The sequence below is a fragment of the Bos grunniens genome, chromosome 18 (genome assembly GCF_055505025.1).
Source record: "Bos grunniens cultivar Pamir isolate PY7600 chromosome 18, Bosgru_T2T1.0, whole genome shotgun sequence".
NCBI lineage: Eukaryota > Metazoa > Chordata > Mammalia > Artiodactyla > Bovidae > Bos > Bos grunniens.
In genome coordinates, this window is record NC_141182.1 from 35,054,958 (window position 1) to 35,077,264 (window position 22,307).

The following is a 22,307-nucleotide window of genomic DNA, read 5'->3' on the forward strand; positions in this document are numbered from 1 at the left end:
AACCAAGTAAATATCTACCAATTCTGGGGTAAAATACTAGGATATGGTAAAGTGTTTTGAAATAAATTCACTCACTCAATTTAGGTAAGAATTTAAGTCTATAAGATGATATGCTGTTACTCAAAATATCGATGAATATTTCCTTTATGATTTTGAAGCAGTTTTTTCTGCTTTATAATTTTGAGTGATAAAAATTTCTTATACAACTTTAAGAGTAATTTATAGTTAATAATTAAAAAGTAGTCCTCTAAAGGCACCACATGACCAGTTTTATTCTCTGCTGCTGCTGCTGCTGCTGCTAAGTCGCTTCAGTCATGTCCGACTCTGTGCGACCCCATAGACAGCAGCCCACCAGGCTCCCCCGTCCCTGGGATTCTCCAGGCAAGAACACTGGAGTGGTTGTTTTATTCTCTAAGAGCCTCATAATGGACAGAACACCTCAGATTCAGTGTGAAGCTAATTAAAGAACCTGCTTACTACACAGTTCAGTTCACTCGCTCAGTCATATCCGACTCTTTGCGACTCCATGAATTGCAGCATGCCAGGCCTCCCTGTCCATCACCAACTCCCGGAGTTCACTCAAACTCATGTCCATCGAGTCAGTGACGCCATCCAGCCATCTCATCCTCTGTCATCCCCTTCTCCTCCTGCCCCCAATCCCTCCCAGCATCAGAGTCTTTTCCAATGAGTCAACTCTTCGCATGAGGTGGCCAAAGTATTGGAGTTTCAGCTTTAGCATCAGTCCTTCCAAAGAACACCCAGGACTGATCTCCTTTAGAATGGACTGGTTGGATCTCCTTGCAGTCCAAGGGACTCTCAAGAGTCTTCTCCAATACCACAGTTCAAAAGCATCAATTCTTCAGCACTCAGCTTTCTTCACAGTCCAACTTTCACATCCGTACATGACCACTGGAAAAACCATAGCCTTGACTAGACGGACCTTTGTTGGCAAAGTAATGTCTTTCCTTTTCAATATGCTACCTAGGTTGGTCATAACTTTCCTTCCAAGGAGCAAGTGTCTTTTAATTTCATGGCTGCAGTCACCATCTGCAGTGATTTTGGAGCCCAAAAAAGTAAGGTCTGACACTGTTTCCACTGTTTCCCCATCTATTTCCCATGAAGTGATGGGACCAGATGCCATGATCTTCATTTTCTGAATGTTGAGCTTTAAGCCAACTTTTCCACTCTCCTCTTTCACTTTCATCAAGAGGATTTTTAGTTCCTCTTCACTTTCTACCGTAAGGGTGGTGTCATCTGCATATCTGAGGTTATTGATATTTCTCCTGGCAATCTTGATTCCAGCTTGTGCTTCTTCCAGCCTAGCATTTCTCATGATGTTCTCTATATAAGTACAATATAACTCTATATAAGTTAAATAAGCAGGGTGACAATATACAGCCTTGACGTACAGGTGCTCTCCAAAAGCTGCCCAAGGAATCCTGAGCTTTGAGAAGAGCCCTCTGGTGGCCATGGCTATAAACTGCACCCCCATAACTGCTTAAGACCTGCAAAAGGAGGGGACCACAGTGGGGAATCTTCCCAACTTTGAGTGGCTGGTGGATTTGTGGAAGGACTGGATAATGGTGAGGTCATGGGGAGTGCTTTCCTGGAGGCAACGAACAATGGAAGAGAAAACTGCATATGTGAAACAGCAGAAGAGAGTCTGTCATGCATTCATTTGAGAAATGGTTGCCTGCTGTAGCTGAGACCCGGCACAACAACAACAACAACAGCAAAATTGGGTGAAGTAGTATGAAAAGGGAGTGAAACTAGTGAAAGCTTGCAAGAGACATCCTATCATTTCAAGCCTATCCTAATCTAACCAGATCACAGTAACCTGAACTGGCCATTTAGTTCATCTGCAGATTTAAATCCTGAGATTCTGTCTCAGTGGAAGAAACAATGGCACTCTTGAACAATTCTAAATTGGCCTCTGGGGAGGGGACTTCTTGCGGGAGGGAAATGCCACCCAGGAGAACAACCTGTTTGAGGATGGACCTAAATCCCCTTGGAGGTGCTGTTTGGTACCCAGGTGTGTCCTTTGGGGCAGGTCAGAAGTGAGAGTTCAATTAGCTTGAGAGGTGTGCTAGTTGAAGGAATGGTCTAATTTATAAAAATCAAATTGTTATAAATTGTCTCCATTTCCTGCTACTTCCACTAATGTAAAGTGTGAGCAGTATCATATCCTCCAAGAAGTGTTTGACAAATCTAAAACGGGGAAGAAAAAAAAAAAAAAAACCAAACAAGTAAATCTACAAGGATTGCAATTTTTGCCAGTCAGGAACATGCTGCATGCATTAGACCCAGGAGCCTCAACTAGATTTTTTCCTAAACTGTCAGATAATCCCTGCTCTGATTTCTAGAAATATAAGGCCTTCCACTCATGGGAAGCCATTTGGCTGCTCTAAGAATCCATGGAACCCCTAACCCCTTTACTCTGCTTTATTATTCTCAGTAACACCTACTTGTTCATTTACTGTCTCCCAGTCTCCCCGAATATATATAACCTTCAAGACCATGAGGACCCTGTCTGTTTTGTTCTCCACTGCATTTACAGCAACCACAGTAGTGTTTGTGGGATCTCAATGTATTTTTGTGGAATGAATGAATGAGTGAAGAGCACGTCAGAGAGCTTATGCTTTCAGCTGCCCCTTGGCTTTGCTGACTAAAGTTGCCAGAATGTGTGGCTGGTCTTCCATGGACTTTAATTCCCCTTTTGTCTGCCTGAATACTACTCCTAGTACTTTTACTCTTCATATGTTATGACCTAGAAATTATTAGAGGGAGGATTTCTTTATGGAAATACAGACCCGAATTCAAATGGCTAACTGCTAGCACAAGGTAATTAATGTTGCTTTTGGCTCAGATTATAGTGAAAACATGTCAATCAGAAGTAACATAAGACTGATGGCATGGGGGCGAGTGTGTGTATGCACTGTTGCCAAAAGATGGCTGACAAATGTCCTACTGGCAGAGCCCTGGGACTTAATCTAGCTTTTCCAAAACAGCAGCAGTGCTCAGAGAAGCTTTATGCTCTGATGTGGGCTGTTGGAAGGAATGTGATGGTAAGAGAGCCTGGGGGAGCTTGCAAATCTCCAAGTGCTTTGTAAAGACAAGAAGGGCCAGCACCACTTGGAAGCTCAGAGGAGCAAGACTGGTTGAACAAAAGGATATGCAGAATAGATGCTATCAGCCAAACAAGCCAAATAAGACACACCTATCAGCATCTCTAACCTGCCCCTCCACTGCTAGCTCCAGCCCCCTACTCTGAAGTAGATTCAGCCTTCAGTCATCATCTTGGATACATCATTCAGTGTTCAGTCAGCACACATTTATTAAACCCCTCTATGGGCCCAGTACTGTGATGCTGGGAATGTAAACATGAAAAGAATACAAGCTAGTGAGGGAGGAAGACGTATGAATACATGATCCCAACAGAATTAGCACTGATCTGAGAGCAGAGGCAAACTACCTGGAAATATCAGGCTAGTCTTCCTGTGGGCCTCATTTCGGCTAATTCTTGAAGGGGAAATGTTCTATAAAGAGGGAACAGCAAGTGAAAAAACGTTGAGAGGAAGCATTTAGGGTGCTCAGTGACATGACTGGACATTAAGAGGTGGGCGTGTGTGTATGTGTGCGTTTGAGTGTGAGCATGTCTGCATGCATGTGTGTCTATGCATGCATGTAGGTTTATCTATGTGTTGGAACATGAGCCAGGACAAGCAGATGGGCTGTCCTGTGAGGAGCCCTGATGCCATGTTGAAGCATTTATACTTGAGTTGTCCACTTACCCACATCCATAGATGAGGTACACTGTTGGGGTAAGTATCTGCTGTTTATGAAATGTGCCTTTACAAGATCACAGTGGAAATCTGTCTCATATCATAAGAAAATGGAAATGTGAGACTTGTCAGTGGTCTTTTCTCTTAAAAGTGTGATCAACATTTGTGTGATCAACATAAAAACACTCCTGGCCCCCTTGAGCACAAGGGTTGCAGGCCTATTTGATTTGCTTGCCGGTAGCAGAACACTCACAGGTGGAACAATTCAAGTTTCCAAACTTACAAGTCCTCAGAAGGCATGAAAAAGTAAATACAATTAGCATGTATTCAACATACTAAGTCCTTGGTGGACTTCGGGCAGGCAATAAAAAGGGAATCTTGAAGCCTTGTGAGTTATCCTGAAGAAAAATTTCACACTTTGCAGTAGCAGCTGTGACTCCCAACCAAGCTGATAGTATGTTTGTGAGACTTGGAGCAGCTTACATTTACACAAAGGGGACTTCCCGAATTACACAGAAAAATCTATGAAGCACTGTGGCATTAATGTACAGACTAGTTTATGCTCCCCCTGTGAACAAGATACGACATTCCTAACCATCCAGGCTTGAGGATTTACATACCAACCTTGAGGACTCCAAATTTATGTCTCTAGACCTGACTGCTTCCCTGAATTCCAGATCTATACATCTGGCTGCCTGCCCCCACCACCATCCAGAATTTTAACGAGCACCATTTTCTTGCCTGTCAAACTTAATACATTTAAATCCAAACTCCTGATTTTTCCCTCTGAGCCTGCACCTCAGAACCCTGAAATGTGACTTTTATATAAATTTTATGTGTCACAAATATGTTTCTTTTGTTTTTTTTTTAACCATCTAAAAATGTAAAAACAATTCTTAGTTCATAAGTTGTACAAAAAAGGTAATGGGCTGAATTTGGTCCATGATGTAGTTTGCTGACTCCTAATGTTAAGCCGGAAGTTAATGATTTTTTATAGGGCTATTGAAATGTTTCATATTATTTCTAATGTGAATAAATTTCATATTATATGGGCTTCCCAGGTGGTGTTAGTCATAAAGAATCTGCCTGCCAATGCAGGAGATGTAATGTGAATAAATTTCATATTATATATATAAATGAAAAAAGTTACTCACCTAAATTATACAATTGAGTAATTTTTAGCATATTCACAGAATTGTGCAGCCATCATCACAATCTATTTTAACATCATAAAATGAAACCCTATGCTCATTTAAGAGTCCGTTGCCCATTTTTGCTCACTGTATCCTTCTCACCCTGTACCCTGGCCTTAGGCAACCACTGATCTACTTTCTGTCCCTGTAACTTTGCCTATTCTGCACATTTTATATAAGTGGAGTCATACAATATACGGTCTTTTGCGTCTGATTCTTTCACTTTGCACAACATTTCAAAGTTCATTTTCATCGTTACATGTATCAGTATTTCATTCCTTTTATTGACAAATAACATTTCATTGTATAAATATACCATTTTGTTTGTTCATTAGCTGATGAACATACAGGTTGTTTTCACTTTTTGGTTTTTATGAATAATTCTGCTAATTAACATTAGTCTACAAGTGTCTGTGTGGACATTTTGTAGGTTTTAATTTATTTGGGGTATATGCTGGGTCATATGGTAACACCATGTTTAACTTTTTGAGGAACTGCCAGACTGCTTGCCAAAGAGGTTGTACAAATTTACATTCCTATCAGCAGTGTATGAGGGTTCTAATTTCACCCTATCTTTGCCAACACCTGTTACTGTCTTTTTGATGAGAGGCATCCTAGTGGGTATGAAGTGGTAACTTAATGATGGTTTTGATTTGCATTTCCTTGATGGCTAGTGATATTGAGCACCTTTTCATGTGCTTATTGCCCATTTGTATATCTTGTTTGGAGAAATGTCTATTCAAATACTTTTAAAATTTATTTATTTTGGCTGCACCGGCTCTTTGTAGCTGAGTGCAGACTTTAGTTGTAGTGAGCGGGGGCTACTCTTCATTGCAGTGTGCGGGCTTCTCATTGTGGTGATTATGCTTGTTGGCAGAGTATAGGCTCTAGGCACTCAGGCTTCAGTAGTTGCAACACATGGGCTCATTAGTTGTCGTTCATGGGCTCTAGAGCTCGGGCTTACTAGTTGTGGCAGATGGGCCCACTTGCTCTGTGGCATGTGGGATCATCCTGGACCAGGGATCAAATCTGTGTCCCCTGCATTGGAGGGTGGACTCTCAACTCTCCAGTGGACTTTCACTGGACCAGCAGGGAAATCCCCTTTGCTCATTTTAAATTTGATTGTCTTTTTGTTGTTTAGTTGTAAGAGTTCTTTATGTATTTTGATTACATGTCCCTTATCAGATTAGTGATTTGCAAATATTTCGTTCCCTTCTGTGTGTTGTCTTTTCACTTTCTCGATGGTGTCCTTTGAAGCATAAAATTTTAGAATTTCGATGAAATTGAAAATTCATCTAATTCTTTTGTTGCTCCTGTTTCTGACATTGTACCTGACAACCATTGTAACTTAAGGTATAATGATCTTTTAAAATTTTAAATTTGATAATTTTATTTCTTTCTTTAAACATCTCCAAAAGCTACCTATAACATTTAGAATAGATCCTGTATAGTCACCTACACAACTCTGCAAGATCTGATCTGTAACATCCTCTGACCTCATCTACTTTTGACATCTCTCTACTCCCCACCACCACACAGTGTGGCATGTGGGATCTTTGTTCCCTGACAAGGGGTTGAATCTTTGTCCCCTGCAGTGGAAGTGTGGAGTCTTAACCACTGGACCACCAGGGAAGTCTTGGCACCTCCCTGCTTCTCACTGCACCTGACAATGGCTGCTGAGTCTGCCTCTTCCAAGCCATTCTAACCTCAGGGCATTTGTGTTTATTGTTCTTATGCCTCAAAGCTTTTTCCTAGACATCTCCATATCTTATCCCTTTTTCATTCAGTCTTCTGCTCAAATATTGCCTTCAATAAATCCAACCCTGACCACTCTTTCTAAAGGAGTAGCTGACCTCAGTAACTTGCTACACTTATGACATACTACACAACTGTATATTAAAAAACAGATATAAATGCTTTATTCTTTCAACATATTCCAGTACTATAAGGGTGGTGCCTGATAGAATAAATAAAAATTACACATGAAAAAAAGAAAATCAGAGACTTCCCTGGTGGTCCAGGGGTTAAGACTCTGCCCTTTCAATACAGGAAGCGTAGGTTCAATCCCTGGTTGGGGAACTAAGATCCCACATGCCATGCAATGTGGCCAAGAAATAAACAACAAACAAGTGAACCTAAAAAAATTTTTTAAAGAGAAAATCATATAAACACATTCTTAAACCCCAAGAAGTTCTAGAATACAGAACTCTTTCACTATTTCACAGGAAACACTGCTCTATTCTTCATAGCACACACCTCTATCTGACCTTATATGACTATATACTTCATTCTGTGTCTCCAGTACTTGGCCTGTGATTGGTGGCTCAATACATGTTAATGTTACACTTAGAATCAAGATAATAATAGGTACTGAGTGTGCCCTTTGAAGGCCAAAGCTATAGGCCGGAAGGAGGTAGGATGGGCAGGTAGATGGCAAGGAGGAATGGGAGAGCTAAAGGGTAGGGATGTGAGGGAATGAGGAAGGGTAAAGAGTAGAGTAGGACTGTGAGCTCAACCACCTGTCCTCCAGATGCTTCCCATCTCATTCTACTAGTTGGTTCCTCTATGGTTTTCCAACAAAACTTACTATATTATAGATAATCTTGAGTAGGATATGCCACGTGTTAAGAGCATGGGAACTTTAGTTAGTGGGAGGCAAAGTCCCGTTTTTATTGTTAGGGGCTAAATCTGAAGTACTCTACAGTGAGCAAGCAGCACTAACAGGTTAGAACAATTGAGAATAGTGTTGTCCAATATTTGACTATTGAGTACTTGAAATGTGATAGCCTGAATCTGAGATGTGCTGTAAGTGTAAAACACACATCAGATTTTGAAGACTTGGTACATGAAAAGAATGTAAAATATATTAATTTTAAAATACTGATTACATGGACTTCCTTGGTGGTCCAGTGACTAAAGAATCTGCCTGCCAGTGAAGGGGATACAGGTTCGACCTCTGGTCTGGGATGATTCCACATGAGCAGGGTAACTAAGCCCATGCCCCACAACTATTGAAGCCTGAGTGTCCTACAGCCTGTGCTCCATAGAGCCCATGCTCCACAACAAGAGAAGGCACCACAATGAGAAGAGAAATGCAACCAGAGAAAGCCCGTGTGCAGCAATGACACAGAACAGCCAAAAATAAATGAATTAAAAATAAATACTTTATAAAAAAGAAAATATTGATTACATATTGAAATGACAACATTAAATATACTGGGTTAAATAAAATATACTGTTAATTTCACTTGCTTTTTTTTTTTAATGTGGCTACTAGAAAAATTAAGTTACGCATATGGCTCACAAATGTGGTTAACATTATATTTTTATTGGATCATCTTATATGTTCCTTAAAACCCATAGGAATAATGTCTGGTACCTAGAAAGTTTTCAGTAAATACTGGCTAAATGCATTAAAGCCAGCTGCCTGAGAAGGGTCTTTAGACTAAGAATTGGCAAACTCTGTTTTCTCCAAGCAAACTGTTTGTACATTTAGGCAAGAACCTGAGTGCGTGGACAGGGCTTAACAGTGAGGAAAGTGATGGAAATGTGTGAGGCTATTGATTTGCTTGAGATTGCTGTGTTTTTTCTCCAGCTGTATTTACACTCTGCTTCAGTGAATAAATACCACTTAAGCTGGGTTGGCCTAAATGTTTATTTCTTTGAGAGCAACATTTCTGAAACATAAGCACTTGTTTTATGGTCTGTTTTGGGAGGCAGATCCATATGATTTTTCAAATACTGCTACTGCTCACACAACTTGCAACTTTGGAATTGGACCAATTCATTGGCTGCTGAGTTGTTACCACCCATTTAGAAATTGCTTCCCAAATATATTTTGTCTCAATTTGGGAAATAAGGACATCAAAGGAATTAAAGGGCTTGATAAATTGTGTAATAGCCTTGTGCTCTTTAAAATAGTTCTTCAAAAAGTTGCATAGATCTCTTTGATTTTCTGCAATGAACAACTGACTCCCTCCTTTCCCCCATTAAATGGTGCTTGGGAATTCCCTGACAGTTCAGTATAAGGACTCTGCATTTCCACTGCTAAGGGCCTGGGTTTGATCCCTGGTTGCGGAAGAAGTCATATGGTGGAGCCAAAAAAAAGTCAGCAGCTATCTTGACATTCCAGGTCCTTTAAGTGAATATGAAGCAATTGTAAGCAATTCTAGTGTTCAGTTCCTGGGATAGTTGAAAAAATTTTTATTTCAGGTGGGTAACTTAAAAAAAATAAAAAGAATATACAACAATTTGCACTGATGAGTATATGGGTTTTGATTTCCAAATATATAATACCTTTTAAACATTAAATACTGATTTAGTAAATAGTGTCCATAAAAACATGCATTGTGAGATGTTCTCGATCCTGTATGACCCAGATATGAAGGGACTACATCAGTTCTCCTCTTTGAGGTGTTGGGGAGGCATGGTTGGTACCACACTGAGCTGCACTGTGGCTTGTTGAGTCAGTGCTTCTGAAGACAGAGTAAACAACACCTTGTCCAGACAGTGGGATTAATATGGAGCAAGACCAATGGTCTTTCCCAGTTATAATATTTAGCTCTTCCAGGTTAAAAAAGTCATTGTTCAAAAACAAAAAATAAACTACTTAAGATAAACCATAGAAATGATTTCTGTAGTTGGAAGAAAAATTAGGAAAGAAGGTAATGTTCTCTGGTGATACTATGATGGTTTCAAAGTAAAGGTATTTAAAGCTCTTACACCAAGAATAGTCTTAGAAAACAGAGAAATGAAGACAAAGGAAAGATTCTGCAGTTTGAAGGACTTTTTTGCTTTGCTGTAAGTGAACACTGTGTACCTAACAGGCACAATGAGAAGTAATGTTGTCTGACACATCTTTCAGATTTTAAATCTCAGACACAGTGCATGTAGTAAATCCTATAATTTCTAGCGTATTCGCCTTTCAAAATTCAACAACAAAAAGAAGCTTAAATTAGGATTTCCAAGAGTTAAGATCACCATCTCAGGCGATGGAAAGGTCTATCCGGGGGTCTGTGGTGACTGCTGGTATAGACAAGGCAGAGTTAGGATGAAATCCTTTATTCAGAACATGCATTTACAGTGTACTGTTTATTACTTTAACTCTCTCATCACACCTTCTCATTAGAGGATCATCTCAGCAACCAATATATAAAAGGACACAGATTTTTAGCAATGTAAAGCCTATATTATTGAGCACCACTTCTGGAAGTTAAGCATATCTTACCTGCAGCAAAGGCATCAGCTGCAAACCCAGTGCTTGCTCATAGAGCAAGTTCAGCTCTGCACAACTGGAGAAGGAGAGTTTGGAGGTGTAGAGGTAATAGTGCACATGTCTGAATGTGGAACCATCTCTGTCGATGAACAACCTCTGGTTTTCTGAAGAGGTCAGTGCTGAAGCCTCTTTCCATAGCAGGGAGTCTGGGAACTGAGCAAGTTTGCTTCTGGGAACTGAGAAATGCCAGCCCCCGACATTGAAATGAAACAAATCCTCTGCTGACTCATGAGGCATACCAGGCTCCTCCTAAAGAGAAAATGAAAAAAGATCTATGCAATAAAAGGAAATAAAAAGCACCCATATTGGAAAGGAAGATGTAAAATTATCTCTATTTGTAGATGATGTGATCTTGCAATAGAAAATCCTGAGGAATTCACTAGGAAATTACTAGAAATAAGTTCAAGAAGGTTGAAGGGTATAGATCAATATAAAAAATCAACTGTATTTTTATATGCTAGCAATGAACAATAAAAAATTGAAGTTAAGAAAACAATTCCATTCACAACAGTGTCAAAATGAACAAAGTATTTGGGAATAAATTTAACAAAAGAAGTATAATACTTGTACTCTGAAAACCCCAAAACATTGTTGAAAGATAATTTAAAATACCTAAATAAATGGAAAATCTTTCCATGTTCATGGATCAGAAGACAGTATTGTTATGGTAGCAATACTCTTCAAATTGATCCCTATGAAACACAATCCCTATGAAAATTCCAACTGATTTTTTTTCTTTGGCAAAAATTCACAAGCTGATGTTAAAATTCATACCCTATTATTGGCCAACAGAGGAAGAATGATTTTCTCCTTGCCTAGGACAGCTCAACCAATGAGACACTGCCACAACTCAGCCAATGAAAAGTCACTAAACTTCAAACTCCCAGTTTCCTCCAGTGTATTTTTTTTTAAATAACAGCCCTTCCCAACTTCCCCTTCTCCTCTACAAAAGTTTCCTCTCTTCCACTTTACCAGTCTTGCATGTGGTTCACCGTAATTGCATGTCCTGAGTTGCAGTTCTTTACTGTTCCCAAATAAACTCGTTTTACTGGTCAAAAGCAAAACCTAATTGTTTCAGGTTAACAAATTCTAGGTAAAAATTAGGCACGTTGAAGTGATTGGGGTGCGATGTACTGATATTTCTAATTTATTTTTAAATTTATCAAAAGATAAGACGAATCAATGGAGAAATGGATAGAGGATATGTGATTAAACAACTACAGCAAAATGTTCATCACAGAATCTAGGTGGTGGCTATATAGTTTCACTGCAAAATTCTTTCAAACTTTCTAAATGTTTCAAAATCTGCATTAGAATGCTGGGAGGTAGGGGAGATTGTTGCTCAATGGAGGAAAAGTCCAATTCTCCAACAAAAACCTGCCATCTCCAATTTTGACATCTGGGTAAAGAAAATAAATGCATGCCATGAAGAAGGGAGTGAGGTTCTTTTCTCTTATAAGAAGCCTGATTTAAATATTCAGATATAAAGAAAAACAATTATACATGTCATGTTTGAGGCTAGATTAAAGGGGACATGAAGAGAAGGATTATAAATTGTAAAATGGTGACAAGACTCTCAGAAGCAAAGGTGGAAAAACCAATCTAATAAGCTAATCTAGGCTTTTAAACGGAGAAGGCAATGGCACCCCGCTCCAGTACTCTTGCCTGGAAAATCCCATGGACGGAGGAGCCTGTTAGGCTGCAATCCATGGGGTCGCTAAGAGTCGGACACGACTGAGCGACTTCACTTTCACTTTTCACTTTCATGCATTGGAGAAGGAAATGGCAACCCACTCCAGTGTTCTTGCCTGGAGAATTCCAGGGACAGGGGAGCCTGGTGGGCTGCCATCTATGGGGTCGCACAGAGTCGGACACGACTGAAGTGATTTAGCATAGTATAAGCTTTTAAAACTTCCCTGGTGGCTCAGACGGTAAAGCGTCTGTCTACAAAGCAGGAGACCTGGGTTCGAGCCCTGGGTTGGGAAGATCTCTGGAGAAGGAAATGGCAATCCACTCCAGTACTATTGCCTAGAAAATCCCATGGACAGAGGAGCCTGGTAGGCTACAGTCTATGGGGTCGCAAAGAGTCGGACAGCTTTTAAAGAGTCGCAAAGCTTTTAAATCCTGGCCTTTCTAAACATGGCTAAGGCTGAACACGACAAGCTGAGAGTAAGGATCTCACCTAGACCAGAAAGCATAAATATGCACGCAAACACGATTTTGCTTTCTATTCTCCTTAAAGGTGATTAGCTGGCCCTACAAGGGCCTGTAGTTCTTGAAAGACAAAAGGCTTCTTGTCAGATTGACTTCAGGAAACAGGGTAGCCTGTAGTCATCACTGCTGCTGCTGGGGCTAAGTCGCTTCAGTCGTGTCCGACTCTGTGCAACCCCATAGACCGCTCTGTTCCAAAGAGTGTATCTCTCTTCCCCACACTGATTCCTCAACCCTAAAGAAGATCAATCAGTTGATCCTGCTTCCAAATCAATTTCTAGAACTACCTCATGGTCTACATACAGGACCTCAACTCCTCAGAGCCAGGGTTTCTTATCTGGAGCTTTCCATCATGCTTCAGAGAGCTGCCCTCCAACCCAATCCTTCCGATCCCCCACCCGCCATTACGTTCACCCACCAGGGCACCGCTTTGCCTCAAAATCAACATTCCCCAAGCACTGAGATTGAAGAACTTTACCCCGTCCGAGGCACAGCCTCACCTTTCAGACCTGGAGTCCCACCCCCGATCCCCAGAGTTCCTTCAACTGACAAAGCAGGCACATTCTTCTGACTCCTCAAAACTAGACCCCAGACTCTTCAAAGCTGGGCCTATATCCACCCTGTGTCCCAGAGTCAGGTCCCTAACCCCACAGCCCCAGTCCTCGACCACATCGCACCCATTCCCTGTTTTAGTGTTTTTGGTGCCCCCGCCAGGGTGGGCTCCATACCATGGTCCAGGCTCCAGAAGCGGGTGGACAGGCACGTGACCAGGAAGATAACGGACCTCGGGAGCGCGGCGGCGCGCGGGGCGGGGCGGGGCCTGGCTGCGCTGGGCGCGGCTTGGCGCGCGACAGGAGGTCTCGCGGGCCGCGACAGGTGAGCGACGCAGCGGGGCAGGCGGGCAGGGATGGCGGAGCAGTGGGAGCTGGACGAGGAGGGCATCCGCCGCCTGGGGGCGCTGACCCTGGAGCAGCCCGGTAGGGCCCGGTTGGGAGGGTCTGGGCCGGGAGCCCGGGGTTCGAAGCTGAGGGGAGCAAACTGAGGGCGAGGCAGAGGAACCTGAGGTAGTCATGGGGGAACGGCGGCGGAGGAGCGGTCTTTGAGGTAGAGGAGCGCTCCCTGAGGTAGAGGGCCCTCCCCCTAAGTTAGAGGAGCGGCCCCTGAGGCGGAGGAGGGATTACGCTGAGGTAGCAGTGAAGGAACTGCAGTTACCGGGGAGTCTGGGGCAGAGGGCGAGAAATTGAGGGAGGGGAGCAGAGTCTAAAAGGGAGAAGGAGAAACGGGGTTAAGCGGACTCTGAAGCCAGGAACAGAGAACTGGACTAAGTGGAAGGAAACTGAGCCCCAAGAGGGGCTACTAGTGGGAGAAGGGAAGCGCTGTGAGAAAGGCCGTTCGAAGTTGGGGTGCTATTGGAGGAGACACGAAAGGTTGATTTTGGCAATTCCGGAAACTTCCACCCCAACTTGCTTGATTAGGGTGAAATAGGTAAGGATGTTTCTTGATGAGCCAGCCCTCTCTTCGTCCAGTCTTCTCCTCTAGAACTTGGCCATTTCCTTGATCCATCTGTATGTGTCGCCTCATGAGACTCGAAAGGAGCCTGAGGTAAAAGGAATAGTAGCTGATAGATCGAAGCGTTTAGATCGCTTCGTCCTGAGGTGAACCTAGCGGAGTGACCTCTGACCCCACCTTTGACCTGGGGTCTGAGTCACTCAGCTTGCTTTTTTAAGTTTTTATGGAATAGAAATGTTAGAAAAGTTATCAGCGTTCCTGATTCTGTTTTGAACCCCCCCTTTTTTTTAACAGTTGAGGAAAATTAGGTTTAGACTCATGCCCCAAGTCGCACAGCCCTAAGTAATCCAGCGATGGTTTATTAATCCAGACTCTGATTCCAGAGCCTGTCCTCTAACCACAACAAAAAGTTGCCTTTCTTGCTTTCTCTAGTACTTTTTATTGGGGGAATATGCAATAATTTGGTTTTATTTTATTTAAATTTATTTAAAATGTATTGAAATTAGTATATGCTGGTAACAAATACTACATGATGGTTTGGTGTGCATATCAATAGATTGATGTAGGTGTTTCAGGTTTTTCTTTTCCAAACCACTTTGTGCTTCCCTAATTTGAAAAGCTTCATTGGCTTGACATACTGGTGTACCTTTCTTTCTTTCTTCCTCTCCTTTGTTTTAAAAAATTTATTCAATTTGATTGGGGGGGGCGCATATGCCTTCCATTATCCAGCTAGAATAATATGTGGCAGTATTTTTTTGGGGGGGGCGCTTCTTTGCTTGTTTTTATTATATGTGAATAACAAAATTAATTTTGCTCATTCTGACAATTCAAACAATACAAAAGTCTCTAAAGTAAAAAAATATTATTCCCTCTCCCTCCTTCTATACTTTTCCACTGCTTTTACAAACATATTCCTTTTTTTTTTTTAAGGGATAGAGCATATATATCAATATGATTTGGCAATTTGCTTTTTTACTACCAATAAAACATAGATATCTTTTTTCTTTCTTTCTTTTGGCTGCCACTTGGCTTGTGCAATATTAGTTCTCCAATCAGGGAATGAATCCAGGCCTGGGGCTGTGAGAACATGGAGTCCTAACCAGTGGACTGCCAGGGAAGTCCCATAAATGGTGTTTAAAGCCATGGGGCTGGATAATGTAGATAGACAATAGAAGGCTTAAGACTCAGCCCTAGGGCATTTCAATGTTTAAAGCTTAAATAGGGGAGAAGGAAAGTGATGTTTTGGAATTTAATAAAGGGTAAATGGCAACCCACTCCAGTACTCTTGCCTGGAGAATCCCATGGTCGGAGGAGCCTGGTAGGCTATAGTCCACGGGGTCACAAAGAGTCGGACACAACTGAACGACTTCACTTTAACTTTCACTGTATCAAGTAATTCCCTGGTGGCTCAGTCAGTAAAGGATCCACCTGCAATGCAGGAGACTGCCTGCAGCCCAGGAGACCCGGGTTCGATCCCTGGGTCTGGAAGGTCCCCTGGAGAAGAAAATGGCAACCCACTCCAGTATTCTTGCCTGGAAAATCCCATGGACAGAGGAGCCTAGCGGGCTACAGTCTATGGCGTTTCAAGACTTAGCAACTAAACCACCAGAGGAGTCTGTGGGCTGCAGTCTATGGGATCACAACAGTTGGACAGGAGTTAGCGACTAAACCACAACCACTGTTTCAAGGAGGGAGTGGTCAGAAGTGTCAAATGCTATTGACAGTCTGAGCAACCTAAGGCAGAGAAGTGTCTGTTAGATTTGGCAACATGGAACTCATTGGTAACTAACTAGGGAAGAGTAGGGAGGAAGCAAGCCAGGCCGTGTTGGGATGAAAAGGGAATAATATGTGAGGGAAAAGAAATAGAGAAGATAAAAACTTTTGCTGAGAAATTTGGCTATAAAGGATAATGCATAAGTGGAATATTAGCTAGAGGATATGAAGTGGAATTAAGAACAAGTTTTTAAAGACATGATATCCTAGAGCATATTTGCAGGCTAATGATAATTACTAGGAAGGAAGATAAAATATGCAATTATATACTTTTTGGTTCCTAAAAATAATTCCATTAATTAACTTATTATACGCATACTATAATAACTGTACTATGAAAAGTAAGTCTTGAGCCCCTACACCCCTCCTTGGCCCTGCCCCAGTTTTCCTTCCTGACAGTGATCACTGTTTCTAATATTTTGGATAGCTCTCTCTACATATTCTCTACATAGATGAGCATTTGTACTTACTTTATAATTTTTTATTATGGCAATTCACAAATATATCCAAGAGTAGAGATGACAGAATAGTGAATTGCAATCAACCTAATATCAATAGTTATCATCAGTTCATGGCCAATCTTCTTTCATCTATACCCTGCCTATCATCTATCTACCCTCAGTCCCCTGAACTATTTTTTTTAAGATTTATTTATTTATTTTTTACTGTGTTGAGTCTTTGATGCTGCTCATGGGCTTTCTGTAGTTGCAGAAAGTGTAGGTTACTCTTTAGTTGTGGTGCAAGGGCTCCTGATTGTGGTGGCTTCTCTTATTGCAGAGCATGGCCTCTAGGAGCACAGGCTTCAGTAGTTGTGGCACATGGGTTTAGTTGCCATGAGGCATGTGGGCTCTTCCAGGAGCAGGGATGGAATCTGTGTCCCCTGCATTGGCAGGTGGATTCTCAACCACTAGACCACCAGGAAAGCTCTGTGCACTGTCTAGTTTGAAACAAGTCCTAGTCATATGACTTAGCCCATGAATATTTTAGTATTTATCTTCAAAAGATTAGAACTATTTTAAAAATCACATATAAAACCTAAAAATATTTAACAGTAATTTCTTTCTTTTATTTTTGACTCTGCTGGATCTTCGTTGCTGTGCGCTGGGTTTTTCTAGTTGCAGCGAGCAGGGGCTATTCTCTAGTTGCAGTGCATGGGCTTCTCATTATGGTGGCTTCTTTTGTTGTGGAGCTTGGGCTCTAGGTATGTGGGCTTCACTAGTTGTAGCATTGTTTTCTTAATATAATTATAAACTTATGGATTTAAATATTTTGGTGTGTTCCAGTCCCTTGCAGTTATTATAATTGATGCTGAATTTGTCCTGAATTTAGTAGTGGGAGATCTTTCATGTAGATTTCCGAGGCCTTTTTATTTATTTACTTGAAACTGTTTCATCATTATTATAAATAAGCTTTATTATTAATTCAGTTTGTAAGTGAACTATATAAATGGTTTTCTATAAAGGGATTACTTGTTTTCATCAATAAAACATGTTTTTGCCCAGTGGAGTTATTATAGCCCATGAAGTAAAATTGGAAGATCGTTCTGTTGTTCTTGAGATCTATAACTTTCAATGTTTGATTTGTTCTACAGTCTATTTGTCTTCACTCTATAACTGTTGAAACTGAGTGCATAATCTCTTAACTGTGTGTGTTAGTCGGTAAGTCATGTTTGACTCTTTGTGACTGTAGCCCACCAGGCTCCTCTGTCCTTGGAATTCTCCAGGCAAGAATACTGGAGGGGTAGCCATTCCCTTCTCCAGGGAATCTTCCTGACCCAGGGATAGAACCCAGGTCTCCTGAATTGCAGGTGGATTCTTTACTATCTGAGCCACCAGGAACGCCCAAGACCTGTACTTCATATGAATCATCAAAGAACATCTGTCCCAGTGGCAGTTTATCATTTGATTGATAATTCTAGTTCCCTTTAAAAATGTTAAAACGTCTGCTTTTTGAAATAGAATACAGTGAAAGGCATGTGAAATGCAGCCAGGGCAGTGAATGAAATCATAACTGACCTTAGCTTTTGGCCCATGGTAACAAGACGCTTACTCCTTGGAAGAAAAGTTATGACCAACCTAGATAGCATATTGAAAAGCAGAGACATTACTTTGCCAACAAAGGTCCGTCTAGTCAAGGCTATGGTTTTTCCTGTGGTCATATATTGATGTGAGAGTTGGACTGTGAAGAAGGCTGAGCGCCAAAGAATTGATGCTTTTGAACTGTGGTGTTGGAGAAGACTCTTGAGAGTCCCTTGGACTGCAAGGAGATCCAACCAGTCCATCCTAAAGGAGATCATCCCTGGGTGTTCTTTGGAAGGAGTGATGCTGAAGCTGAAACTCCAGTACTTTGGCCACTTCATGCGAAGAGTTGACTCATTGGAAAAGACTCTGATGCTGGGAGGGATTGGGGGCAGGAGGAGAAGGGGACGACAGAGGATGAGATGGCTGGATGGCATCACTGACTCGATGGAGGTGAGTCTGAGTGAACTCTGGGAGTTGGTGATGGACAGGGAGGCCTGGCGTGCTGCAATTCATGGGGTCGCAAAGAGTCGGACACGACTGAGTGACTGAACTGAACTGAACTGAAAAAGATTCTCAGTGTATTAGGTCATTGCATACTACAGAGCTACCAATATGGTGCCCTCAAAGTTGGGATTTTTTTCCCTTTTTTTTTGAGATATAATTCACATCCTGTAAAATTTAAAGTATGCATTTCAGTATCACTTAGTGCATTGTATAACCATCACCACTGTCTAGTTCCAGAGCGTAAAAGGAGACCTCATATTCTTTAGGCAGTCAGTCCTTATTTCCAGCTCCTCACAATAAGTGGTCCCAGGCAACCAGAAATCTGCTTTCTGTCTCCATAGATTTGTTTGTTCTAGATATTTCATATAAATGGAATCATAGAATATGTGGCCTTTTGTGTCTGGCTTCTTTCACTGAGCGTGTTATTATTAAAGTTCATCCATATTTTAGCACAAAGTGTACTTGATTTCTTTTAAAAATTATTTATTATTAATAGACTTTAATTTTTAAAGCAGTTTTAGGTTTACAGAAAAATTGAGCAGAAAGTACAGAGTTTCCATATATTCTTCCTTCATCACACCTTCCTTATATCCCCTTCCAGTTTTCCTATTAATAATATCTTGCATTCATGCAGTATATTTGTTATGGTTGTTGAACCAATAATTATACATTATTATTAACTAAGATCTATAGTTTACATTAGGATTCACTCTTTGTGTTGTACAGTTCCATGTGCTTTGACAAATATATAGTCATGTGTACACCATTACAGTATCAAAAGAACAGTTTCACTGCCCTAAGAATCCTCAGTGTTCTACCTGTTCATCCCTCCCCCACCAGTGAACCTCTGGAAACCACTGACCTTTATCCTGTTGCCTTTTTCAGAATGTCATGTAGTTGTAATCATACAGTATATATTCCCTGGGAACCACTGATTCTTTAAAAAAAAAATCTTTTAACTGATGTATAATTGACATATAATATTAACTTAGTTTCAGGTGTACAACATAATGGATGATGTTTGTATACATTGCAAAATGATCATACCAATAAGTCTATGTAACATTTATCATTTTACATAGTAACAAAATTTTCTTTTCTTAGAATGACAACTTTTTAAGATCTACTCTTAGCAACTTTCAAATATGCAATGCAGTATTAGTAACTAGTCATCATACTGTATATCATTGATATTTTTAGTGTTACCTTTTTCAGAATATTATGCAGAATGTTTTCAACCTGACTTCTTTCATTTAGTAATGTGTATTTAAGGGTGCTCCATGGCTTGGTCCATAGGTGATTTTATTGCTGGGTAATATTCCACTATATGAATGTACCATAGTTTTGTTTATTCATTTACTTATTGAAGGATATCTTGGTTGCTTCTGAGTTGTGGCAATTATGAATAAAGCTGCCATAAACATTTACATTCAGGTTTCTATGGGGACATAAACTTTCAACTTACTTGAGTAAATACCAAGGGGCTATAATTGCTAGATCTTACAGTAAAAGCCATGTTTCAGTTCAGTTGTCACTCAGTCATGTCTGACTCTGTGACACCATGGACTGCAGCAGTGCAGCATGCCATCTTTAGCTTTGTAAAAAACTGCCAAACTATCTTTTAAAGTGGCTATTCCTTTGCATTTCACTAGCAGTGAATGAGAGTTCCTATTGCTCGCATGCTCTAGTCTGAATATTTGTGTCTCCCCCCAAACTATTCATATGTTGAAATTCTAATGCCTAATATGATGGTAGTAAGAGATGTGGCCTCTGGGAGGTGATTAGGTCTTGAAAGTGAAGGAAAGTGTTAGTCGCTCGGTTGTGTCCAACTCTTTGCAACTCCATGGACTGTAACCTACCAGGTCCATGGAATTTTCCAGGCAAGAATAATGGAGTGGGTTGCAATTCCCGTCTCCAAGGGATCATCCTGACGCAGGAATTGAACCCAGGTCTCCCGCATTGTGGGCCGATTCTTTACCATCTGAACCACCAGGGAAGCCCTCATAAAAGAGATTAATGATTTTATAATGGAGATCAAAGAGAATGTTCCCTTGCCCTCTTCCACTATGTGAGGACACTGGAGAAGTAGGCAGTCTGGAACCTGAAAGAAGGCTTTCACCAGAACCTGGTCATGCCAACACCCTGAACTTGGACTTCCAGTCGCCAGACTGTGAGAAATAATTGTTGTTTATAAGCCACTCAGTCTAATTTACATTTTTTAACAATTCTCAAAATTTTTGGTATCAGGATTCCATTACACTCTTACTTAAATATTATGCAAAGAGCTTTGGTTAATGTGGATTATTATATCTATTTATATTTACCATATTTGATGTTGAAACAGAAAATTTTAAAATATTTATTTGTAATTCATTAAAAGATAACCATAACATACCCATTACATGTTAACATATATAATGTCTTTTTAATGTCTTAATTGAAGACAACCATATTCTCATATCTTCTTCTGTGTTAAATATGTTGTTTGAAATATATATATATATATATATATATATATATATGAAGTCATGCCTTATATAGATATATAGTTGGAAAGGGGGAATATTTATTTAGGGTATGTCAGCTCTTCACTAATGCGCACGGGCTTTCTCTACTTGCAGAGAATGGAGGCTACTCTTCAGTTGCAGTTTGCGGGTTTCTCATTGCAGTGGCTTCTCTTGTGGAGCACAAGCTCTGGAGTGCACAGGCTTCAGTAGTTGCTGCACAGACTCAGTAGTCATAATTGGTGGGCTCCAAAGCACAGGCTCAGTTGTTGTGGTGCACAGCTTTAGTTGCCCTGTGCCATGTGGTATCTTTCAGACTAGGGATCCAATTGGTGTCTCCTGCATTGCAAGATGGATTCTTAACCACTGGACCACCAGGGAAGCCCTCCTGGAAGGAAGAAGTATTAAAATAGCATTTTCAGTGAATTTCCTTCTTTGCATATTTCCTTCAGTGCATATTTCCTTCTTTGCTATGACATGAAAACTGAGCAAGTGGTAGTTTCTTAAAGGTTAGTTGTATCTGAAATCTAAAACCATATTGTTGAACTTTTTGTACTCTGTTACATTAAAATCCATTGGTACATCAACATGATGCATCCATCATTTGAAAGATATTAACTCACTGACTTATGTAGATCTTCTAAATATTGACAAATTTCATTATATAACATTAAAAAATCATATTTGTTAATATCATCACAAATTTCACTAGAGAGAGCTTTAGGTTTTGGAATCTGTCAAGTTTATGGTGGCAAATACAAGTTTATCAAAATTCTAATTTCGGCTTGGAAGCTTATATGTTAATAATTGACAACAGTTATTACTTGTTTTGACTGAAGTGATGGTCTCACTTTATTTTTAAGAAAATGTCTCACAGCCATTCAAGTATGTCAGAATTTTATAGTAACAATAGTTACCTCCCCGCCAAAAAATGGCTAGTTAAGCTGGCATCTTGAAACCCACACAAGTGTTTTCTTGCTAGGCATCCACCATACTTCAGTATGCAGCAGAAATACTTCATGCATACCTCCCATTTAGGAACACTATATAAAAAAGACATACTCAAGGGTCAAGATTTACTAAAATTAACCATTTTTACTGCTTTTTCAAGGGCATTCTTAAGAAAACGTGGCTCTTTTTTTAACTGCATGCATATAATGGTGAAGAATACAATATTATGACTAAGACTAAAGTTTGATGCCACTGCCTTAAGTCATTCTAAGGCCTCAGTAGTTTTTGCTTTTATACCATATGTGTAAATATCAGCATAGTAAAAAGAGTTGTTAATATTTTAATATTATTATGAAAATAATTTTTAAAAATAGTTTTGATTTTGTGGACCCCTGTACATGTCTCAGGGACCTCCAGGGATCTAGGGACGATGTTTTGAGAACTGCTACACTTTGTTATGACATCTTTTAGCTTTTGAAATTTGTTTTGAAATACTAAGTTAAAAGTTTCATTTGTTTTGTGGATGTATCTTTTTGGAGTGCTTTCATTCTTTAGGGATGCTATTCTGTTTTTTGTTCTTTTTT

General features: G+C 40.4%; 2 protein-coding genes across 3 annotated transcripts in view; one reads left to right on the forward strand and one right to left on the reverse strand.

The window, feature by feature from the left end:
* The window catches only part of KCTD19 (potassium channel tetramerization domain containing 19), a 24,916-nt gene extending 14,423 nt beyond the window's left edge, over positions 1 to 10,493 (reverse strand). The window contains exon 1 of the mRNA XM_086351342.1: positions 10,203 to 10,493. Coding sequence (XP_086207468.1) covers positions 10,203 to 10,487 — 285 coding nt within the window. The 5' untranslated portion in view covers positions 10,488 to 10,493. The remainder of the gene's footprint in view (positions 1 to 10,202) is intronic.
* A 2,859-nt stretch (positions 10,494 to 13,352) lies between these two features.
* Positions 13,353 to 22,307, forward strand: part of LRRC36 (leucine rich repeat containing 36) — an 88,109-nt gene continuing 79,154 nt past the window's right edge. For both annotated transcript variants that reach the window (XM_086351188.1, XM_086351189.1), the window contains exon 1: positions 13,353 to 13,438. In XM_086351188.1, coding sequence (XP_086207314.1) covers positions 13,369 to 13,438 — 70 coding nt within the window. In that variant the 5' untranslated portion in view covers positions 13,353 to 13,368. The remainder of the gene's footprint in view (positions 13,439 to 22,307) is intronic.